The sequence below is a fragment of the Theobroma cacao genome, chromosome 5 (genome assembly GCF_000208745.1).
Source record: "Theobroma cacao cultivar B97-61/B2 chromosome 5, Criollo_cocoa_genome_V2, whole genome shotgun sequence".
Classification (NCBI taxonomy): Eukaryota; Viridiplantae; Streptophyta; class Magnoliopsida; order Malvales; family Malvaceae; genus Theobroma; species Theobroma cacao.
The window spans coordinates 34388173-34410450 of NC_030854.1; the positions used below are offsets into that span (position 1 = coordinate 34388173).

At 33.8% G+C, this 22278-nt stretch overlaps 3 protein-coding genes across 5 annotated transcripts; 2 read left to right on the top strand and 1 right to left on the bottom strand.

The window, feature by feature from the left end:
• Positions 77 to 6776, bottom strand: LOC18599821 (nucleolar MIF4G domain-containing protein 1). 3 transcript variants are annotated; one of them, XM_018121418.1, is made up of 15 exons: positions 6452 to 6776; positions 6060 to 6097; positions 5849 to 5931; positions 4711 to 5554; positions 4556 to 4623; positions 4008 to 4058; positions 3818 to 3900; positions 3198 to 3297; positions 2804 to 2889; positions 2185 to 2267; positions 1753 to 1880; positions 1568 to 1669; positions 976 to 1269; positions 772 to 894; positions 77 to 662 (listed from the first exon to the last, which is right to left on the bottom strand). In XM_018121418.1, exons 2-15 carry the CDS (start codon positions 6061 to 6063, stop codon positions 279 to 281), a joined length of 2433 nt encoding a protein of 810 aa, XP_017976907.1. In that variant the 5' UTR covers positions 6064 to 6097; positions 6452 to 6776; the 3' UTR covers positions 77 to 278. The 3 variants fall into 3 exon arrangements, with proteins under 3 accessions (XP_017976907.1, XP_017976906.1, XP_007030029.2); XM_018121417.1 differs by having other exon boundaries at positions 3990 to 4058; XM_007029967.2 differs by lacking the exon at positions 4008 to 4058 and having other exon boundaries at positions 6452 to 6775.
• LOC18599822 (probable disease resistance protein At4g27220) lies at positions 7899 to 15355 on the top strand. Its single transcript, XM_007029971.2, has 6 exons — positions 7899 to 10972; positions 11428 to 11922; positions 12099 to 12623; positions 13032 to 13868; positions 14713 to 14762; positions 15025 to 15355. Exons 1-5 carry the CDS (start codon positions 8186 to 8188, stop codon positions 14728 to 14730), a joined length of 4662 nt encoding a protein of 1553 aa, XP_007030033.2. The 5' UTR covers positions 7899 to 8185; the 3' UTR covers positions 14731 to 14762; positions 15025 to 15355.
• On the top strand, positions 15802 to 18450 carry LOC18599823 (caffeic acid 3-O-methyltransferase). Its single transcript, XM_018121419.1, has 4 exons — positions 15802 to 17156; positions 17363 to 17673; positions 17868 to 17932; positions 18076 to 18450. Exons 1-4 carry the CDS (start codon positions 16744 to 16746, stop codon positions 18388 to 18390), a joined length of 1104 nt encoding a protein of 367 aa, XP_017976908.1. The 5' UTR covers positions 15802 to 16743; the 3' UTR covers positions 18391 to 18450.

The window sequence follows — 22278 nt, forward strand, 5'->3', positions numbered from 1 at the left end:
TGAGCAAGGGAAATGAGCTGTTCAAGTGCTCCCCTAATGCGTATAGGAGAGATTGAAGATTAGTAGAGAAAGAATGGGGATTTAAACCAGTATTACACTTCATTTCTGGGAGTTTAGGCACAGACCAGGCTTAAGTACGTTCCACCATAGAAATAAGAAATCTGAAAAACCTACTTCTGCCTTGGATTGAAAATTTCTCTACAAAAATTTGGTCTAGTCAACCAAACTATAATTAAATAATAGAGCTTGAAGGACAAAAATAATGGAACCATTGAGAATCACATGAGAACTCCCTCAGTGTTATTAAGGGCTTTCTTTGCAACCTTAAATTTATTATTGACTTTCTTGTTCGTTTTCACAACATACTCCTTGATGAAGAACTCCATGCCTTGTCGAAGAGGTTCAAGCTCAGGGGTGACAGCTATACGCGTGAACATGTTCCATAAAAGCTTATCAGGGTACTCAAAGATGGCCTCAAATAGCATTCTGAAATGCATGACCCTTTTCGAGCTTAGCATCTGGGGATCACTCCACTCAACAGTTTTTAGGACTGCAAGGGAGAGAGTAAATGAGGCAACCATTTCTGCTATGAATTTTGCTAGGTGCATTGATCTTATAAGTGGCATTGAATCCAGCTCTTTGAAATGGTCCCAGAGACAGAACTGTGAAAGCATGCCAAATTAAAGAAGGATCAAAAACGAACTTCCAAAAAGTTCATTCGGTATACAACAGTAATTCTCAAGTAAAGAAAAAAATAGGAAAAGAAAATACCTGTAAGGTAAACTTGTGGTTTTTGTCATGCTCACACAGCTTGGCAGCAAGAACAGTGTAGTACTTGTTAAACACCTTCTCTTGCAAGCAGCACTCCACAAGAACCCGCATAATATCTCTGTCCTGTAGATGGATGTTCAAATTAACAATTGAAGAATGAAAGAAAAAAGCATCCCTCTTTCTTAAGAAAAAAAGACTGCTCACCTGCTTTCCGGGCAAATCCAACCTTAGAAGCTTCTCAAATGCGTCGATGTAGTCTTCCCCGCTCATTATGATACAAAAGATTGCCCTCCTGCCATCTGTATTCATTCTCTGTGCGGCAGCAAGCTCCAGCATTTTCTGTGCCTCAAGAGCCTCTTTATCAATTCTGCTGGCAACCTCTTCAACATCATTGGTTGCAGAGACCATATCCCCAGACAACCACCATTGACCCTTCTTTTCAGGATCAAGCAGCTTGCTCCATTTAAGCCCTCTTATTAAAATATCTTCAACCTTTAACTGAAAATATCAAGAGCCATGACAATATGAACTCACAAAAAAAAAAAAAAAAGTGCACCATGAAACCTATTAATGACTTAAGAACCTCATTGAGAAAACTGATAAAGAAATATCGGATCCTATAAATTTGCATTGAAATACAGCTGATGACAGGTAATAGTAATTTATTACATGTAGCCAGGCTAAAACTAAAAGGTCTAATTGATTAAAGGAATTCTTGATGCAAGTTTAACTCCAAAAGGTAAAAAGGGAAAAATTCAAAAAAAAAAGGTTCCAGAAATACAAAAAGAAGCATTACCTTTTGTAACCATTTCTTGATCCGAGTGTGTTGCACCGTATCTTCCTTGGGCCTTTTCTTGTTATTTTTGATATCACATATTGTCTCAAGCATGAATTCCATCTGCAAAGCTAACAATATAAGATATCTTAAAATAGAAGAAAATTAGCACACTAGATCTAAAAGAAAACTAATAAAAAGCTTACTCTTCTGCCATTTATTTTTCCCTGGCCATCTCCAGAGGAAGCCTTTAACTCGCTCACCCTGTTTTGAACGCTAAGAATAAAATTTTTCATAGTAGCAGGATCATCACCCCTTATTTTCATCCCACAGCCTATTCAATCAATGAAAATTCATGTTAGAAATAATTTGCTTGTCCAGAATCTAGAAATTTTTATGTACACATGCAAGTACTTCGACATTATGCTACCATCAAATATCATACAACGATTAATTTGTGCATCATAAATTTTGCAAAAAGACGAGATAAAAATAATAATTTATTTCAATGAATAAAAAAGTAATTGGTCAGGGAAAATTCAAAGCTTAAGCATTCTGTTCTCCATAAATGCTTTAGATATAACTTAACAATCAAATTATGAAAACAATTGAGTGAAGGTACTTGTAATAAGACTTACATTGTAAAATTGTCAGGATGGTAGAGACATCGATCTCTGTCAACCTCTTGCTCAACATGATCAGAAAATCATATATTAAATCGCTGAAAACAAACACCGGAAGTAGCTGTGAGAATAGCATTATAGAATACATCACAAGCCATATTGAAAATATATAACAAGTTAGGATATTGATAAGAAGTTAACAACTCAGAAACAAAGACATAGTAACCATCAAGCAGCTTGTTTGAATATAATGGAACCACAAGTTAGGTGAAAAGTCACGAATATTGCCATAGACATGAGGGATTTGTACAATGCATGAAGCTCATGTGGGTCATTTGGTGACTTTTAAACTGCATTGCATGATAACAATGCCCTTGTCATTCTGACAAGGACTATTGTTGTCATTACAGTGAAAAGCAAAAGAAATAGCTAATGCTTTCAGTGACCATCATGACCCCCTCTCATCATATATGTGACCACACTGGTGATATTATAGAGACATTAAATGATAAATAAATGCTCTTAACCATCAATTGATTCACTTCTTGGAAATGCTTTGATTGAGAGCATCTTTGCTTTACCTCAACAAAAATTTTCAGTAAAGTCAAGCATCAACATTTTTGAGAGTACCTACCTTGAGCAAACTCCAAAGATGCAGAGATAAGATAGCAAGAGAGTAAGATTTCGTAAGGAAAGATTGTCCTCTTTGAGATACTCCTCCTGACAAAGAAAAATGTTTACTTTTAGAATTGCATCAGTGCAAACAGAAATGCTCTGAAAGTCCAAATTAGGATATAAACACCCATATGATCAATAAAAGACAGCAAATTTAACCAATCAAAAAAAAAAAAAAATGGGGAATTTTAAAGACTAAGCCTGCTTGAAGCAATAACCTTTCAAGTTAACAAATCTTGAATGTCAGTATCAATCATGAAAAGCATTTTTTTTATAGTAAGACTTGTAAGACAAGCCTGGATGACAATAAAGGCATTTAAAATAGAACTGCTTCTTAAATTGGTTAAACATACCTCAAAAGTCTTGGCAAGTGAAGCAATAAGTTTTGCACTGAAGTCCATCCCAACTAAACAAGCCATGCCAGCAACAAAGGAGGCAAAGACAGCAGCATGCCTTTACAAAGAAACAGACAACATTAACAATAAATACAACTTCTGTAAGGAGAAAAAAATGAAGTTACAATAACAACAATAAAATAAGCTTTCTCCCACTAAATGCAGTCAGCTACATAGATCATACTGTGCACCTTGTACTCTATTAATGATCACTGTTATTCCCTCTAGAAAGTATATTATTAGTGCTGATGAATAAAATAATTATTACATCATGTGTGTACTATTCAAATAGGAAGACATAGTTTTGTATCAAAATGTACACGTGCTATCTACAGCTACGTCATAACTGCTTCGGCTTTTATGACGAAGATAGATAAAATATAAAATAAAGGAGCAACGCTCTTCAAACAAAATTTACAAACACAGCACATATATAAACTGGAGATTAGAAAATATTTAGAAGGAAGATAGATAACATATAAAATAAAGCGAATAAGTTTCTTTATCATTATTCTTCTTTTAACTTGATAATATGATGGAGAACATAAAAGTTAAAGAGAGGCAAGTCGGCTCTTAACTGTTCATTGCCTCTAGGACCATTGTAACAAGATGCCAACACCTCCTCACTGATAATCTGTGAGCTGACACTGCGGCTAATTGACTGCAGCAGGGTAAAATGACGAAGTTTAAGTCATATTGTTTTCATTCCAAAATGAAGAAACAGAGGATAGTAGATAGGTAACTGCATACTGATTCCTTAGAAAAAACCTGTTGCTCTGATTCTACATTTTCATTGAAGCACCCGTGTCCTACACATATCTGAAAGACATGGATATAGAGGTCCAACCCCCCAAATATGAGGACATACTTAAAAGAAATGACCGTGTCCATGTCAGATACGGGACATACCCGTATCTGACATTCACAACTGAGTCTAAGTAACATAGGGAAAAACTATCACAAAATGAAAAAGTTTTGTAAACCATGAGGTGCCCTACGACATTCACACCTGAGTCTAAGTAACATAGGGAAAAACTATCACAAAATGATAAAGTTTTGTAAACCATGAGGTGCCCTACTAACAAACTCATAAATGTGGTTTCAGTAAACAGCAGTCCCCCCATCCAAACGGTGGGTACCACTTATACCAGTTTCATGCACTAAAGTTGGAACAGATAAATCAATCAGTCTAAACTCTAAAATGTTTATTTCTGAGTAAGACTACAGATATAGATTAAATCTACTCAAAGGATTCAGAAGACAAGACACAGAGAATCATATTAAAACTAAAGGCTAGAGATAGCATAATAACATACACGAAAAATTGTGGCCATTTCACCAGTAATTGATTCCACATTAGATTCAGACAGTCTATTCAGAAGACCTGGAACATAGTAAAAAAAGCAGTAGCATGTCAAATTTAAAAATGAAAGGCAAAAATCTAAAGCTTATAAAAACTTAGTTTTCATACCTCGAACTCGTCTGCGAATTTGAGTCTGCTCCTCCGACTCATTTCTTGCGCGAGATCTCAAGCGAGGAGCAACATATTTTACATTACCCTCCATTGCAGGTGCCTTGGGTGAAGCTTCATTTAATGCTACCTCTTTGCTATGGCTTTCAGTGGGCAGGGATACACCAAGGGCTGTCTCACCTGCCATGTTACCTTCTTGTCCTTGCTGCAAAAACTTTCTGTTCCTGCGTCTCTTACGTGCTGGCACCTTTGCAAGAATATCTTCGAATGCCATCTCTGCATTGTCCTCCAGCTCGGAAGCTGCAATGGTTGAGTCATCTGCAATATCATCTTCGAAAGCCTGGTCTGCTGATTTTTTCTTCTTATGCTTCTTACTAGAAGTAGGGTTCACAGTTCTCTCATCAGAAAACCGTTCAGTATCTGGGACTTCTTCATCCCAAGATTCAAGAACAGATGGAACATCTTCAAATAACATATTGAGGTCATCATCATCTCCCCTTAATTTACCATCTTTCACCTTGAGTTTCTTTGCAAGTTTCCTCTCCAATTCCAAGTCCTTTTGTGCAAGCATGGCAGCATTCGGCGTCTCCATTTCAAGATACTCTTCAAACTTAGTCTTCGAAGTTCTTTTCAAGCTCTTCTTTCCTTTAACCATCTTTGATTCATTAAAATCATGATCTTCCTCAAGCTTCAATTTACTCTCTGCTTTACTTGGAATGGTGGAGTGCTCACTAGCTTGTTGCACAATTTCATTTTCTTTAAGAAACCGAGTTTGTGAATTCTTTATTTTGTTCCCCTTTTTTGACTTTACGTCTCTTAATTGTCTCTCCATCCTCTGAGATTTCTGTAATTATAAAATTAACATCATATAACTGAAAAAATAATGCTACTTGCCTCACCGCTTTTCTCCAAACTATTTTCACTCCCTGATGTGACATATAATTATGGGATAATTGCAAACGTGCGATCTGCTAATTCACGCGTGGATATTTAAATTCTCAATTAAAATGTTTGAAGTTAACCAATAAATTATTGTCATGTCAGGTAGGCCAAACACAATTTTGTAGAAGAAAAAAAAGAAAAAATTTTGTATGCCTCTGAAGAATAAGCAAGAAGAAAGAAAAAGATTAAATTCTACCTGATCTTGGAGCCATGAGTCATGTTTTTGCTTATTATGTGCTAATCGAGCTTCTTTTCGCTTTTCTCGGCGTGACTTACTCTCTGTGGCAGAATCAAAACAACATGAAAAAATATTCTTTGTAATCTTTCAACCCAAAAAAAAAAACCTACTTTACAAAAAAAGAAAAAGAAAATCAATAACAGTAAACTAACCAATAAAAATTGCTTACCCATTATTCCAAATTAAGCTTAATCACCAGCAAATGAACTGCCAAAACAAGAAAAAACTAATTTTAACTGCCTAATCAGTGATAGCGTGTGGCATAAACTACCAAATGGGTAATCAATAAGAAGGCAAATTCTTTTAAAAAAAATCATAATTCAAAAACAGGTTAAAAGTCATCAACAAAAAGGGTAACATAATTGAGAATTATTATTTTTTCTTTCTCAAAAATGAGAAACATGAAGTTAAAAATGTAACAAAGTAGAATACTCTACATTACCTATTGCTAAAAGAGCAAAAAAAGTAAAATACAATAAAACAGGAACTTTTTTTTGTGGGATTAAACTACTAAAGCAAGAATTGTTATTCACAGAAAGTAAACAGAGATAGAGAGAGTACTTGGCAGTGTGTGAAGTTGGGATTACGGATTAGGAACTGCCGTGCTTGGTGGGTCTCCGCCTGCAGCGGCTAACACGGCGGAGGAAAGCGGAAGAGCGGCCACTTAGCGGTGGAGAACCCGACTGGATGAGAAAGAGGGACAGTGTGTGGGTTTTTAAAAGGGTTTTGCTCAGCTATTTTTGTTTTTTATTTTCGATGGTTAATTTTCTTGCGGATTTGGTGTAGTTTTATTTATTTTATAGAGCCTAACTAATGATTTATTGGTCTAACTTCAGCCCGAGGGTTTTTAACGGGCTCGCTGAGTCTCGCTAGATTGGCTTAGTATTACTAGTAATCAGGGGTGAGCAAAATTCAATTGACTCGAATACAATTTTGATAAAATGATTTGATTCGATCGATTTATTAGATTTATTAATTTAAAAAATTTGATTTAATTAATTAATTTAATTAATTTTTTATTTTAAAATTTTTTAAATAAAATTAACTAAAAAATTAAATTAATATTATATATATATAAATATATGTAATACTATATATGTTAGTTTATATAAAAATAATTTTTTATTAATAACTTGATAATTTATGATGAATGATTGTCTTGTTTTACACTATCTCATTTTGTGAATGTTAATTTTATTATTTTTATTATGTTGAGTAGTGAAGGTTAAAACTTACAAGTTAAAACCCTCGTATATTAATTTAAAAATAAAATATTTCAAAATTTTTAAATTTTAATTAAAATTATATAAAAATTTATTAATTTAAACAATAAACCCCCTATCTCAAAAACTTTAATATCATTAATTAAAAAAACAAAAAAAATTAAAATATCTTTCTTCTTTCTTTTAACTTTTTTTTTAAACAATTTGATCGGTCGACAACGCTCTCTTACGTTAACTGGTTATCCCGTGGCCAGATTTGACATTGTTTGACGCTGAGGAGTGCCATATCTGGCATTGCCAAACTTGGCTCTCACTGAAAAGGAGCTCTACGCTCCTTCAGAGGGGAGCTCTCGTGCTCCCTTACCTAGCGCGATGCGTTAGATCTGGTTAGATCAAGTTAGGGAAGAAGATAAGATTTTTTTTTTTTTTAAAGTTAAAAGTGAAAAATAAAGTTTTATATAGTATTTTAATTTTTAACATGTTTAAAGGTAAAATTGTTTAAAAAAATATTATCATTTCAGTAAATTAACGAAAATCTTAATAATTGACTAAGTTAGATTTATGTATTTAATAATAGGTAATTTTTTAAGACGAAGTGTCAATTTCTCAAATTTATGAATCTTTTATAATTTTGATAAAAAAGTGTTAGGATATTTTGTTTTTAATTTAATGATTTATGTGGAAAGATATAATTATATAAATAAAAAGATAAATATTATATATATTTTATATGTAAATTCTTTATATATTTTATAATTATAAATAAAGTCCGATCAGTCCTTACATCAGAAAAACCACTCTTTCCACACTGTTTCGAAGACCTTCATCTTTGCTCTTCAAGTCTCAAACAAATCATAGAGCTGAATCTATACATGGAGGTACACTTTTGAATACCCTTGTGGCATCTGCTTTCACCGTTGCGTTTCTTCTTGTAATCCTTCTTCTTTCTACAGCAATTACTCTGTTATTCCTGTTGTTGTTCTTGTTTTTTTTTTTTGTCTTGTTGGGGGGGTTTGGTAATTTGGTTTGCTTCACATCTAGTACAAAATACCAAAAAGAACATAAAAGAGAAATGGAGATCTGCATTTCCGTTGCGGCTAAAACTTCCGAGTACGCGGTTGTTCCAATCAAAAACCAAATTGGTTACATTTTCAAGCATGAAGGCAAGGTAGAAAGTTTGAGAATTGGGGTTGGGAAGCTGAAGGATGCAAGAGAAAGGGTGCGTCATTCAGTTGAAGAAGCGAAAAGAAGAGGGGAAGAGATTGAGCAGGATGTGGAAACATGGTTGACTCGGGTCAACAAAAAGCTTAGCGATCGAGATCAAGATGAGGATGCAGACAAAGCCAAGAACAAGTGTTTAATTGGGTTGTGTCCTAATTTGAAGACTCGTTATCAGCTGAGTAAGAGAGCAGAGAAGGAGAGTGAGGCCATTGTTGAACTTCTGAATGAAGCTGAGAAATTCAACTCAGTTTCGGTGTCGTACCGTCGAGCTCCCCAGGAGATAATGTCCACCTATGTTAAAGGTTTCGAGGACTTTGAGTCAAGGAGGCATGTATTCGACGGGGTTATGGAGGCTTTGAAAGATTCTAGTGTCAACATTGTAGGGGTGTATGGAATGGGTGGCGTAGGAAAGACTACGTTAGCAAGACATGTTGCAGGGCAAGCTAAGGAAAAAAATTTATTTGATACTGTGGTGATGGCATTTGTAACACAAAATGCAGAGATAGCAGAAATTCAACAACAGATTGGAGATAGGTTAGGTCTGGAATTTGATGCAAAGACTATCTCTGTGAGAGCGGATCAGCTACGTGAGAGGCTGAAGAAAGAGAACAAGGTTCTTGTTATTTTGGATGATCTTTGGGCAAGACTGGATCTGGAGGCAGTTGGAATTCCTTGTGGAGGTGAACATGTGGGATGCAAAATTTTGTTGACTTCTAGAGATCTCAATGTTTTGTCCATGATGGATTCTAGGAATAATTTTCCTGTTGGGGTTTTAGAAGAAAAGGAAGCCTGGAACCTGTTTAATAAGATGGCTGGTGATAGTGTCAATGAAAGTCCGGACTTGTATTCCACAGCAATTGAAGTTGCTAAGAAATGTGCAGGACTGCCAATTGCCATAGTAACAGTTGCAAGGGCTTTGAGAAATAAGGGTCTGTTTCAATGGAGAGATGCCTTGCAGCAACTAAGAACTCCTTCCCCAAGAAATTTCACTGGGATACCAGCACCAATTTATTCGGCTATAGAGCTGAGTTACAGTCATTTGGAAAGTCAGGAACTTAAGTCAACTTTCTTGCTGTATAGTTTACTGTGTGCTGACACTCCTATTAGTGACTTGGTGAAATATGGCGTGGGTTTGGGTTTATTTCAAGGTGTATATACAATTGAAGAAGCACGAGACAGAGCATACTCATTGGTCCATCAACTGAAATCTTCTTGCTTGTTGATTGACAGTTTTTTTGAGGATGTTTTCTCAGTGCATGAAGTTGTTCGAGATGTTGCACTATCAATTGCATTCAGGGAGCAGCATGGTTTTTCATTAAGAAATGAAGTTGCGCCAAAAGAATGGCCTCCTATGGATATGCTAAATAACTGCATTTTCATGTCATTGTCTCACAACCATTTTATCGAGCTTCCTAAAGAGCTGGAATGTCCACAACTACAGTTTTTTTACATTTGTAATGTTTTTCCTACTCTGAAAATTCGGGACAATTTTTTCACAGGGATGAGAAAGTTGGAAGTCTTGGATTTGACTGGTGTGTGCTTTTCATCACTACCCTCGTCAGTTAGTCTCTTAGCAAATGTCCGTACATTGTGTCTGGATCGAAGTAGTTTTGAAAACATAGCTATTGTTGGAGAGCTCAAGACAATTGAAATCCTTAGCCTTCGAGAATGTAGTATTAAACAGCTGCCAAGGGAAATTGGGCAGTTGTCTCGGCTAAGGATGTTAGATTTGGGTTATAATCCCAGACTGAAATTGATTCCATCAGGAGTATTTTCAAGTTTGTCTGGATTAGAAGAACTATGTTTGGAGAGGAGCTTCACTGAATGGGACATTGAGGGCAATGCTAGTCTTGTCGAATTGAAGCATTTATCTAGGTTGACCTCTTTGGATGTACATATTCGGAATGTCCAAATTGTGCCAATGAAGTTGTTCTCTGGAAAGTTGAAAAGATACAAGATTTTGATTGGAGATATGTGGTATTGGTCTAGTGAGAGGAAAACCTCAAGAACATTGAAGCTCAAGTTAAATTCGAGCTTTCATTTGGATCATGAAATCAAAACCTTACTAAAGAAAACTGAAGATCTGTATCTAGATGAAGTGAAAGATATAAAGAATGTACTTTATGAGTTAGATGCTGAAGGCTTTCCTCAATTGAAGTATCTCCATGTCCAAAATAGTCCAACAATGGAACATATCATTAACTCTGTGGAGTGGGTTCCTTGCAAAGCATTTCCTATCTTGGAGTCATTATCTCTTCAAAATATGATTAATTTGGAGAAGATATGTCATGGTGAAATTGTAGCAGAATCTTTTAGCAGACTAAAAATCATAAAGGTTGCACGTTGTGATAGATTGAACAACTTCTTCTCACTGTCCACAGCCAGAAAGATTTTCCAACTTCAGGAAATTGAAGTAACTGACTGTGAGAACATCACAGAGATTGTTGCTGAGGAAAGAGAGGTAAACATTGAAGATAATGAAGCATTGTTCTGTCAACTACGGTCCTTGACACTCGTTTATCTGTCGAATTTCCTTCACTTCTGCTCAAGAGAGGAAAAACTTTTAACATCTGAACATGGAAGATCACAATCAACTATTGACACAAGGTCTAAGGAAAGGACGCTTTTCAACGAAAAGGTACTTGTTGAGGTGATTTATTTAATAGTACAAATTATTTGATTACTAATCCATAATCGAATTTGATTAAAATTTTATTAATCCTAAAAATTGTGTAAGGTGATTTATTGATTAATTATATAATAGTTTTAGGTGAAGAAAAAAAAAAAATCAATTATTGATATTTTAAAAGGAAATTGAAAAGGGTGCAAAAGTTATTTTGAAAGAAGGATTAATGAAGGTTGAAACTAACAACTAAATAACCAATAACATGTGAAAACTTCGAAAAATGCCAATAAATCAGATTGAGTTTTAGGGGCTTAATAATAGCCTGACATTGATTTCTTTTATATATAGTTGTGTAGCTCTTTACTAATTTTTCCTATGGATGTAGGTCACAAAAATTGAATCATGTTATGTCTTGTGTTTTTTCTTTTATTATTGTATTCATTATCTGATATCAATTTTATCATCAGGATGTGTTTCCGAATTTGGAGAAGTTGTACCTGTACTCAATCAACGTTGAGAAAATATGGCATATGTGCTGTTTTCCAGCTAATTGTTCTACTGTTCAAAATTTAACGACTTTCATTGTGACTGGCTGTGGCAATTTGAAATGTCTTTTTTCATCTTCTATGGTTCAAAGTTTAGTGCAACTCAAAATAGTTGAGATTGCTAATTGTGAGATGATGGAAGAAGTAGTAGTTGCAGAAGAAGAAAAAGTAAGCAAGATGATGTTCCCTAAACTAGAGAGACTGTCACTTAACAACCTTCCCAAGCTCACAAGATTCTGCTCTGAAAGTTTAATTGAATTCTCTTCTCTAAGTGAGTTGTTTCTAGGAAGCTGCCCTTGTTTGAAGATGTTTGTCTCGGGCTTCCTGGGTGCAGGCACAACAATCAAAAAAGAAGTAAGGAAGAACAAATCAAAGGAGAACATCTGTACTGACATACTAATTCTTTTTGATGAAAAGGTTGATTCATTTATCACTTCTCTCCTCTTCTTTTAATCCTCTTTTTAAATAATTAGGAATTTTCTATTTATAGGTTCTTGCTTTCCTAGCATTCTAAATTTGGTATTTACTTAGCTTTTCCTTGTACAATATCTTTGAATATATGCTCAATTATAATTGCAATCAAATTTATGTAGGTGGCACTTCCTATGCTAAGGAATTTGACAATTTATAGGATGGCTAGCTTGGAAAAGATATGGCATGACCAACTTTATTTGGATTCCTTTTGCAAATTAAATGATTTTTATTTGGGCTTCTGTGAGAAGTTACTGAATGTTTTTCCATTTAGCATGCTGGAAAGACTTCGGAGACTAAAGACATTAAACATATTCAAATGTGATTCTCTAGAAGAAATATTTGAATCTCAGGGACTCTGTGCTCATGAATCATGTGCTGCAAAAGCCACTCAATCGACTGAGCTAGAAGCAATCACAAAGTTGGCATTTCCTCAAGCGAGGTCCTTACAATTGACTAAGCTACCAAAATTAAAGAGTTTTTACCCAAGGTTACATTCTACAGAATGGCCATTATTGGAAAGAATGGAGGTGGTAGAATGTGACAAAGTGGAGATATTTGCTTTAGAGTATCCGAGCTTGAAAGAAATCCAAGGAAAGACCCAATTCGAATTCCCACTTCAACAACCGTTGTTTTGGGTCAATAAGGTATGACCCAATAAACTTCAATTTAAGATGTGCTAGTTTTGAAAAGCCAGTTTTATATGTGTAGTGGATTCCAGATCAATTATGATTTCATAATGTAAGGTCTTATATTCGGCTTGCCAACATGATGGATGTTAAATAACCATTTTCTCACAATGATAGCCCATTGGTTTCTAGCATATTAGGATAACTTTCATTTGCCTACCTTTCCTCAACTTCTGGTGTATGCTAGAATGAAGAAGAGTTACTCAATTCTGCTTCATGTACAAAATTAATTGATAATTTAACATTGCAAGAGGATGTATCAGATGTAAATGTGGCTGGATACTTAATGGAGGTTGAATACAATTTTTACATCCTTTAGATAGTTCCTCTGCATCGTTTTTATTGAACATGTTTTTCAATACACAGGTTACATTCCCTAGCCTAGAAGAATTGACGTTGGTTAGAAAGGAAATGATGAAGGAGATATGGCAGGGACAAGTCCCGGCAGAGTATTTCAGAAAACTAAAAGTTCTTGTGCTCAGAGGGTTCCCTAAGCAATCAGCTACCTTGCTATCTCGATTCTTCAGATCGTTAAAGAGTCTTGAAAAACTTGATGTACGTGATGCTTCTTTTGACAAGATATTCCAATGTGAAGGGCTTGCTGGTGAGGAAAAACATGCGTGGACATTTCAGTGCTTAACTGAATTAAAACTGTTTAACCTTCCTGAGCTGATGCATCTTTGGGAGGAAGGATTCCAACCTGGACCAATCTTCCAAAAGCTGAGAATTTTAGAAGTTATGGAATGTGATGAATTGAAGAATTTAGCACCATCTTCAGCATCTTTCCAAAACCTTATGACATTGGAAGTATCAAAATGTCATGGGTTCATAAATTTGGTAACACACTCAACAGCTAAAAGCTTGATGCAGTTAACTAGAATGAGTATAACAGATTGCAAAATGGTGGAAAATATTGTTGCATGTGTGGGTGAGGAAATGAAGGATGGAATCGTTTTCACCCAATTGAAATATTTGGAACTTAATTGTCTACCAAACCTGGAATGCTTCTGCTTGGAAAGCTGTGACCTTGTCTTCCCATCATTAGAACAACTAATTGTGATGCAGTGCCCAAATATGAAGATTTTCTCGAAGGGAGAGTTAAGTACACCAAAGTTGCAAAAAGTGCAAGTGACAGAAGATGAAGCTGAAGGGCATACGGAGGGCAGCCACAACACCACCATACAGCAGCTGTTCAAAGAACAGGTAAGTTTTTCAAAAACTTTCCTTGCATTTCTTAAAAATTCCAGTCCACTTTGCTTTCCCCAGCCTGATTAAAGTGATGGTCTAACTAGAAGCTTTCTCTGGCAAAGTGGCTTCCTATAACCATTGTTGTGCATATGCCTCTGTGAGAAACCCTCAGCAACTTGCAATTGAACTACTTTGCCCTCATTCAAAACAAATTTTGCAGTTTAGTTTTAATATTCAACAAAACGAATTTTGAAACATAAATTAGAAAGCACATATATCAAAAGTCTATTGTGAATGAGATCTTTTCTCGGTGGCATTGTGGAGACCCTAAAATCTTGAGATGCCAGATTCAAATCCCACCATGTGTGAGTTTTGATCCAACTAACTGGTTGGTTGATCAGACTGTTTGGTTTATTTCAATAATTTCTTATACGAAATGCAATACTTAATTGTAATTGTAACTTTTATTTGTGCATATAACTTAATAAAAAACAAAAGTCTATCAGATTTGAATGATAAAAATTTTTCATCAATGCAACTTTAAGCAAAGGCATTATATAAGATGAAATTGAGAAAACCAGGTTACCACCCACTTTAAAATGAAAGCCTTAACTCCCCAAATAGCTCCAGTTACATTAGCTGCAGAATACAGATCCTGAAATTCTTAAGGAATTTGAGATAATGAAAATGATACCTAATGTACCTTGGGAACCTATCATTTTAAACCCTGCAAACCAAATTAAGCCTTTTTATGCTAAAATTTAGGCAGTCTAAGATTAGAATGCATGATTTCCCTCTTAGCTGTTCCAGTAAATTCTTGCTTTGACATTGATATTTCTGGCTTTTGTGATTATTGCAGAATTTCAAAGCTTATTAATGCTACACTTCATTTGCCCACAGTGGATTAAGGTAAAAGATAAAGCCAAGGATAAAGCTCTTTTGAACTCGTTCATGAAACTCGACTAGTTTCTTTATTTTTTGGTCATAAATTAGCATTAAAATCGTTTTCAAAAACACATTTTCATTGAAATCATGTCTCTATAAACACATTTTCCATTAAAATAGCATTCTGAGGTTTCAAGTTTGAGGCACCATACTTCATTTTCCTTTGAGTTTACTGAGATACTGATCATTCAAAGAGTTCTCATGACCATGCTCTTTGCATTCTCAGGTTCAACAGCAGAAGGGCCTCTTTTTGTTCATATTTCATCGTCTCATGATGATGATGATGCTTTTATCAGAAAGAAATAGAATCATTAGGTTGAATTCAGTTTGTATTTTTTTCTTAATATCGTTTATAATAGAAAAAGGGACAAATAAAGAAGGATGGAAGGAATATATAGTTAATTGTACTTTGTATAAGATATGAATTAATATTATACAAGGCATGGCTATAGAGAATTTTTTTTTTTTATAATTAAGGGAAAGAGGATTCGAACTTTACTCTTTAGATAGGAGATCATGTATCAATTAATGAGGTCATAGAGAATTCTTTACTAGTGCGTGCTTCTTTATGTTTATATTTATGCATTTTAGTATACCATATATAGCAATTTTCGTGCTTTATACTTTATGATATCTTAAATATACCAAATACTCATAAAATATAAAAATAAATAATAAAGCAACTTTCAATAGAATGTAATTAGTAGTAAAATGATTGTTGGGATAATATTGTAGTGATGGGTATGTATGAAAAGATAATAATTAAAATCTTAGAAAGATAACATTGTATTATTTAGTTTAGAAGTAATTTGTTGAAAATATATTTTTAATTTACAAAATTACTCTTGTATATGAAAATATAAATTGATATATTAAAAAATTATTTCAATTGTAATTATAATTTTTATGTTATACTAATAACTATGCAATCTCGTAAAAAAATACTCAAGAATAAATAAAATTAGTCAGCCTCTAGTAAGAGGAACTGGCCATGTACCCTGGACACCCAGAAAACCTCAAACACCATGATTAACAGAGCCTACAAGCGTGGCAACCTCGGCATACAGAGCCAACCTAAATATATCACCCAACAAAATTACGTAATTTGAAATTTTTAATCACTTGACTTCAATTGATTTTTAATTTCCGCTCTGTTCCTCTTCACTCTTTCGTTCTTTGCTTTCCATCTCTCCCCTGTCCCAAACCCACAAAGCCAACCTCTTGAAGCAGCTGATCGGTTTGCTGTGGAAGTTAAACCCACAGCTCAATCCCAGGACCTGGAGCATTACATCAATGTTTTTTCGGAAATTTTCATCATTAAAGGGGTAAATGTGCAGATTTTGAGCTACCAGTGTTCAGATGATAAAAGAACCCTCCATTACATGTCAAAAAAAAAAAAAAAAAACCCCTGCATTACATGTCTGCAAAAATCTGCAATCTGTTTCTAAAACCCATTTTCAGTTTGCTCATCTGAATATAATTCCAACAGCAATCAGTCAGAGTCTGAAAATGAATGGTAGAGATTAATAGCACAAGTGCGGCGACCAGCTGCAGCGGCTAGGGCTTTTGGGGGCGAAGAGAAGAAGAAGAAGAAGAAGGAGAAGGGCTTGGGCTAAAATACGGAAGCAAAAAATTGTAACTTTCCAACCATTTTCGATGAGAATTGCATTCTCATTGATCATCCATGATACTGACATGCCCAAGATAATATTTTTTTTATCCAACATGGTAATCAGTGATCATCCATGATACTGACAATCCCAAGATAATATTTTTTTTATCAAACATGGTAATCACATGGTAAGGTGATGTCTATTTATTAAAATTCTGATAATATAATTGATCATATCAATACCATATATGCCACCTAAAAATATATAGCTAAGACTCAAGAGCTAAGACCTTTAGACGGAAACCCATCTCCCCAGCAAGATATTCAGGCAACATGGATTCACTACCAGACCAACAAAAAATGTCACAAAACGAGATGGATTTCTTGCTGGCACTGCGCATAGCTACAGCTCCAACACTTCCTCTGGTATTGAAAGCTGCCATAGATCTTGATTTGTTAGAGATCATGGCAGCAGCAACCGCTAGCAATAGCATGCTTTCTCCTACTGAGATTGCCTCTCGTCTTCCTACACAAAACCCAGATGCCCCAACCATAGTCGATCGCCTTCTTCGCCTTCTTGCTAGTCACTCTATTTTAACATGTAAACTTGTTGCAGGAAGAGATGAACATGCTCAAAGATTATATGGCCTAGGACCAGTTGGCAAATATTTCGTCCGAAATCAAGAAGGAAATTCTCTTGTTCCTACCCTCAGAGTGTCCTTGGAAAAATTTTATATGGAGTGTTGGTCAGTTGTTTCTCTTTCTTTTCCAATATTCATCTTTATCTGTTGTCAGTTTACGAGTATTCCAAAAGGAGATTTGAATCTTAACCTTACAATTTTTTTTAGTAGAAAAATAATAATGACTGTTAAGTTAAGCTTAAGTTGAATATTATGCATCTATTTCCTAAGTTAATTAATTTTATTTTATTTTTTTGCGATTTTTCACATAGGTATCACTTGAAAGAAGCAGCATTGGAGGGTGTGTTACCATTCATGAAGGTACATGGGATGCATTTGTTTGAACTGGCTGCAAACGATGATAAAGTGAGTAGCATGTTCAATGCTTCAATGAGCAATCTCACCAGCCTGGTCATGAAAAAAGTCCTGGAAACTTACAAGGGATTTGAGGGCTTGAGCCAGGTAGTTGATGTTGGTGGTGGAGTGGGTGCAAACCTTAATCTTCTAGTTTCCAAGTACCCACAAATTAAGGGTACTAACTTTGATTTGCCCCATGTCATTAGAGATGCACCCCTTATACCAGGTAATTCTAGCTAGCCACTTCTAATTCAATCTATATATCTTGGTATTTTCTTTTTCTTTTTAGTCATACCTTATTATTTCAAGTAAAAATTCCCATTTTTTTTATTTCAAAAAATTTTAAGGAATGGTAAAAAAGGGTATGATCAAAATTTAGTTTCCACTTAAACTTTTCTTGATTTTCTTTCTCAATCTTAGGAGTGGAGCATGTTGGAGGAGACATGTTCAGCAAAGTTCCTAAAGGAGAAGTGATTTTCATGAAGGTTAGTACACTAACAATTTGTTTAATTACCTGAAACAAGTGATTCCAATAATTTGTTGTTTATGTCTATATTTACAATCATAAATAAATTTGGTTCTTTGTAGACAAAAAAACAGTTTTTTTTTTCCTGTAAAAATTTTGCAGTGGATACTTCATGATTGGGGCGATGAACAATGCTTAAAGCTATTGAAGAATTGCTTTGAAGCATTACCAGAGAATGGCAAAGTGGTGATCGTGGAATCTTTAACACCAGAATTCCCCATGACTGACATTGTGACGAAGATTACCTTTGAGCTTGACGTGAGTGTGCTGCACATGTTACCTGGTGCAAAGGAGAGAACAAAACAGGAATTTGAGGCATTGGCAAGAGAAGCTGGCTTCAAAACTTTGAATGTTGTTTGTCGTATTTATAGCTATTGGGTTATGGAATTGTGCAAAAATGTTAACATTGCCAATTAAAGGGAGAGCCATCATCATTAATTTGGAGCTTATATATATATATTTGTTGATTTCAGTTTACATTAACTTGTCTTTATTTTTCTTTTACAATCTATTTTTATGGGCAATGCATGGACTTGATTATTGTGTTTCCAAAGCTCCTAGTATTCCATATAGCTAGTGATGTTCATTGCTATCTAATAATGGGTGAATAAGTAAAACAGGGAAAACATGAATGATAATTCTAGTGAAGCAAGACCTGCATGGACTGCTTCACTAGTCATGGCACCACTAGCTAGATTTGCCTTTTTTAATTTTCTGCATCGAGTCTTTAATGGAGTTGGCGAGACAGAAAATCATCTTTGTCTAAACAAGTTGTAAAACAAAAATTTGTTTCTGTTTCTTTCTCTTTTCCTTGTTGTCCTTTTGGTTTCCGTCACGATTTCAACAAACCTTGTGGAAAATTGCTGTCTTGCAACTACTAATTAATGTATTATTGGAGTAGTTGGTTAGTACAATTATTTAGGCGCAATGATTGAGATATATATTCTCATATTCAAAAAGTAAAAGTCAAATGTCCAAATAAAAAAAAATAAAATAGAAATGAAGCGTAACATAGAAAACTAGCTACATGCCTCACTTCCATATGGTATTTATCTCGACTTGATTATAGTTTCTATCCATAGACAGGGACGGCTCAAAAACCTTAGGTCTACAATTAAATATTTAAATGAGGTTTTTTTATTGATATTAAGAAAATAAGATTTTTTTTATTGAAGTTAAGGAAAAATGAGGAAAGAAAACTCGTAAATGAATATTATAACTTGAAAAAAAATTAGTTATATATATATATATATATAAAATAATGGTTAGAGATCATTAAATACATATTATCTTTTGTTGATTGAGAATAAAAAAAATAGTTAAGAATTAACAGTATTATGAGGATTTAAAAGTGATAAAAAATTGAAATTTGTTAGATACATAATTAAGAAAGTGAGAGAATATGTCATTTTATTAATTATTTTAACTTTTACATATTTTAATTAAAAATGAGATAAATAGTTGAGAATGAATATGGATGTGGAAGTGAGAGAAAATAAATATTTATTTGGCATGAGAGAATAGGTAAACATTTTATTTATTATTTTAATTTTTATATATTTTTAATATAATTAATTATATAATTATTATAAATTTATGGAACCTATGAAAATTTGAGACTTAAAGCCCTTACTTAGGTGGCCTCATCTCAAAATTGGCCTTGCCCATCGACCGCTGCAACAATCACCGTTCAACATCCATCTCAATTCAACAATAGTTGCCAAGTTAATTCATGAGACCCTTATCTTACCAAGACTTTGTTGATATATTTTCAAAATAAAAGGTTATGTCACATAATGTAACATAATGTAACTATTGGATTGTAGGTGGGTTATTATGTGAATAGTTATCTCTTGGTAAAGTAATATATTGAAAAAACATCTCTAAATTGAAAAGTTATGAAAAGCTTGAATATGAAAAATTATCTTTTCATCTTTTCATATTGTAGCTCAAAAATTATGTATTATGGAATGAATAATTCTCTTTTCATAAGGTGATTATTGAAAAAATACATTTATCCAAGTATTACGTCTAGCAAAATGCAAAGGTATCTTTAAGAAAAAAAGGTGCCTTGATAAAAGGATTTTGTTCTTGAAAAAAGACATTTGCAAACCTATATAAAAGACTTGTTGCCAACTATTTTGACATACAAAAAACAAATAAGACAAGCTAGAAAAACCAAAAGAGATAGAAATGTTATGTTCTTAAAATAAACATAAACACTTGAGTTCCCATCATTTATTAAAAGAAGCTAAATTCTTTATAATCTACTTATTGCAGAAAGTAAACTTTAAGGTTGAACAATTTTGTAAACTCTTGAGTGTATCTAGCAGCCTACTCTTTTAAAGTGCAAAGATGAAGTTAGACGTTAGCTTTATTGCATTTTTAAAGCTATTCGTATAACTCCTCTTTTGCATACCAAGTGGTGGAGGTGTAATAAGAGCCTGTTTGGCTTGGTTTTTTTCTAACTTAAAAGCTATTATGAAGCTCTTATGAAAAATAATAGTTTTTAAAATTAAGCTAAAGTTGTTTGGTAAATTTTTTTTTATAAGTTATAATTTTTGTTAAAATTATCATAGAAGGTATATATTTTTTAAGAGGGTAATATTGTAATTATTTTTAATAAATGAGGATATGTTTGCATCTCTTAAATATAACGTCTATTAAAAGACTCACCTTAAAGTCACTTTTATCGGTTTCTTGAATTTCATCTAAATCCCATTTGCACCAACTAACTTCCTATATATAGTTGTCCCCTTTCTATCCAAATAAGGATGTTATAGCTCACTAGTCAGTGACAGAGCCAAAGTGGTGACGGGATGGTGGTGGTCGTCACTTGTCAATTTTTTAATTTTTAATTTTTTATTATTATATGTATAAACTTACTTGGAGAAAAGCTTTAAACTTAAAGACCTAGGAACACCAAAGTATTTCCTAGGCTTGGAAATAGCAAGATTGAATAAAGGAATTCTTTTGTGCCAAAGAAAATATGTTCTAGACTTATTGAATGAACATGGAATGCTACGGTGTATGCCTATTACAATCCCAGTTGATTATAGCTACAAGTTGACAAAGGCTAATGATACAGAGCAAATATCAAATCCTAGTAAATATAGGTAATTTGTCAGCAAGCTCATTTATCTAACTTTTGCTAGGCCTAATATCACTTTTGTAGTGCAAACTTTATTGAAGTTCATGGAGAAACCAGGAGATACTCACCTACAAGCTGCATATCAGATATTAAAATACTTTAAAGCTGCACCAGGATAAGGAATTTTATTGCCTGCAAATTCTTCATTATAGTTGAAAGTCTATGTTGATGGTGATTGGGCAGGGTGTTGTAACACCAAGAAGTCTGTCATTGGATATGCTATGTTTCTTGGCAATTCTCTAATCAACTGGAAGTCCAAGAAACAAAGTGTCGTAGCTAGAAGCTCTACTGAGGCTGAGTCTAAGTGTCTATTTGACTTGATTTATTTTTAGCTTATTTACTGCTTAAAAGTAGAAGCTGGGCCAAACAAGATTTTGTAAAAAGCTTTTAAAAAAAAGTAACTTTTTTTTAAAGAATAAAATATGAAAAAAAGCTTAAAAAAAAGCTCTAATTAGGAGCTTTCTCTTCTTTTTTTTTTTTTTTAAAAACACGCTAGCTTATTAGGAGAGTTATTTTTTTCCAAAAAGATCCTCCTCTCAAAAAATACTCCTTACCTTTCTCCTTATCGATCTTCCTCTCCTCTCTTCCTTTTTGTAAATCATCATTCTAAGGTTTTTTTTTGTTCTTACAAAATTAAGAAAAAAAAAGATACAAAATTCAAAACTACATTCAGATATTATTTTTTTTCTTTCTATTTTGTTTTTCATTTTATTTTCTATCGTTTTTTTGTACTTTGAAAACTCTCTTTATTAGTTGATATTTCTCTGTTCGATATGACAATTATGTGATATTTATTTATTCTTAACTTCTTTATGGTGTATATAATATTTGACGATTATAATTGAAATAATTAATTAAATAGGTCAATGGTTGTTGAGATAAATTAGATGAAAGTTGAGATAATATTTGTTGATAATGGTTGTTGGGATAATATTATTCATGGAGGTGAACTTTGTTAGTAAGGGCATCAATAGCTAAATATGATTTTCCTGAATTATTACTACCACCTTTGACTACTCTTCTTCTTTTTTGAGTTGTCCTCCATTGTTAGGGTTAAGAGTTCCAGTAGTCGACTCACTGCTTTCTTTCATCTCTCATTTTTTTTATTTGATTCAATTTTTTTCTCTTGATTTTATTTATTTATTAGTATTCAA

Excerpts from the sequence above, each read along its gene's own strand:
- LOC18599821 (XM_018121417.1), bottom strand. Across the intron at positions 2,890-3,197 it reads CACTTGCCAAGACTTTTGAG|GAGGAGTATCTCAAAGAGGA; the intron begins GTATGTTTAACC and ends TTTCTTTGTCAG. Across the intron at positions 2,268-2,803 it reads ATCTTTGGAGTTTGCTCAAG|CGATTTAATATATGATTTTC; the intron begins GTAGGTACTCTC and ends GTTTGTTTTCAG.
- LOC18599823 (XM_018121419.1), top strand. The coding sequence starts at position 16,744 with ATGGATTCACTACCAGACCAACAAAAAATGTCACAAAACGAGATGGAT. Across the intron at positions 17,157-17,362 it reads AAATTTTATATGGAGTGTTG|GTATCACTTGAAAGAAGCAG; the intron begins GTCAGTTGTTTC and ends TTTTTCACATAG. Across the intron at positions 17,933-18,075 it reads GAGAAGTGATTTTCATGAAG|TGGATACTTCATGATTGGGG; the intron begins GTTAGTACACTA and ends AAAATTTTGCAG.
- LOC18599822 (XM_007029971.2), top strand. The coding sequence starts at position 8,186 with ATGGAGATCTGCATTTCCGTTGCGGCTAAAACTTCCGAGTACGCGGTT. Across the intron at positions 10,973-11,427 it reads GGACGCTTTTCAACGAAAAG|GATGTGTTTCCGAATTTGGA; the intron begins GTACTTGTTGAG and ends TTTTATCATCAG. Across the intron at positions 12,624-13,031 it reads CGTTGTTTTGGGTCAATAAG|GTTACATTCCCTAGCCTAGA; the intron begins GTATGACCCAAT and ends TTCAATACACAG.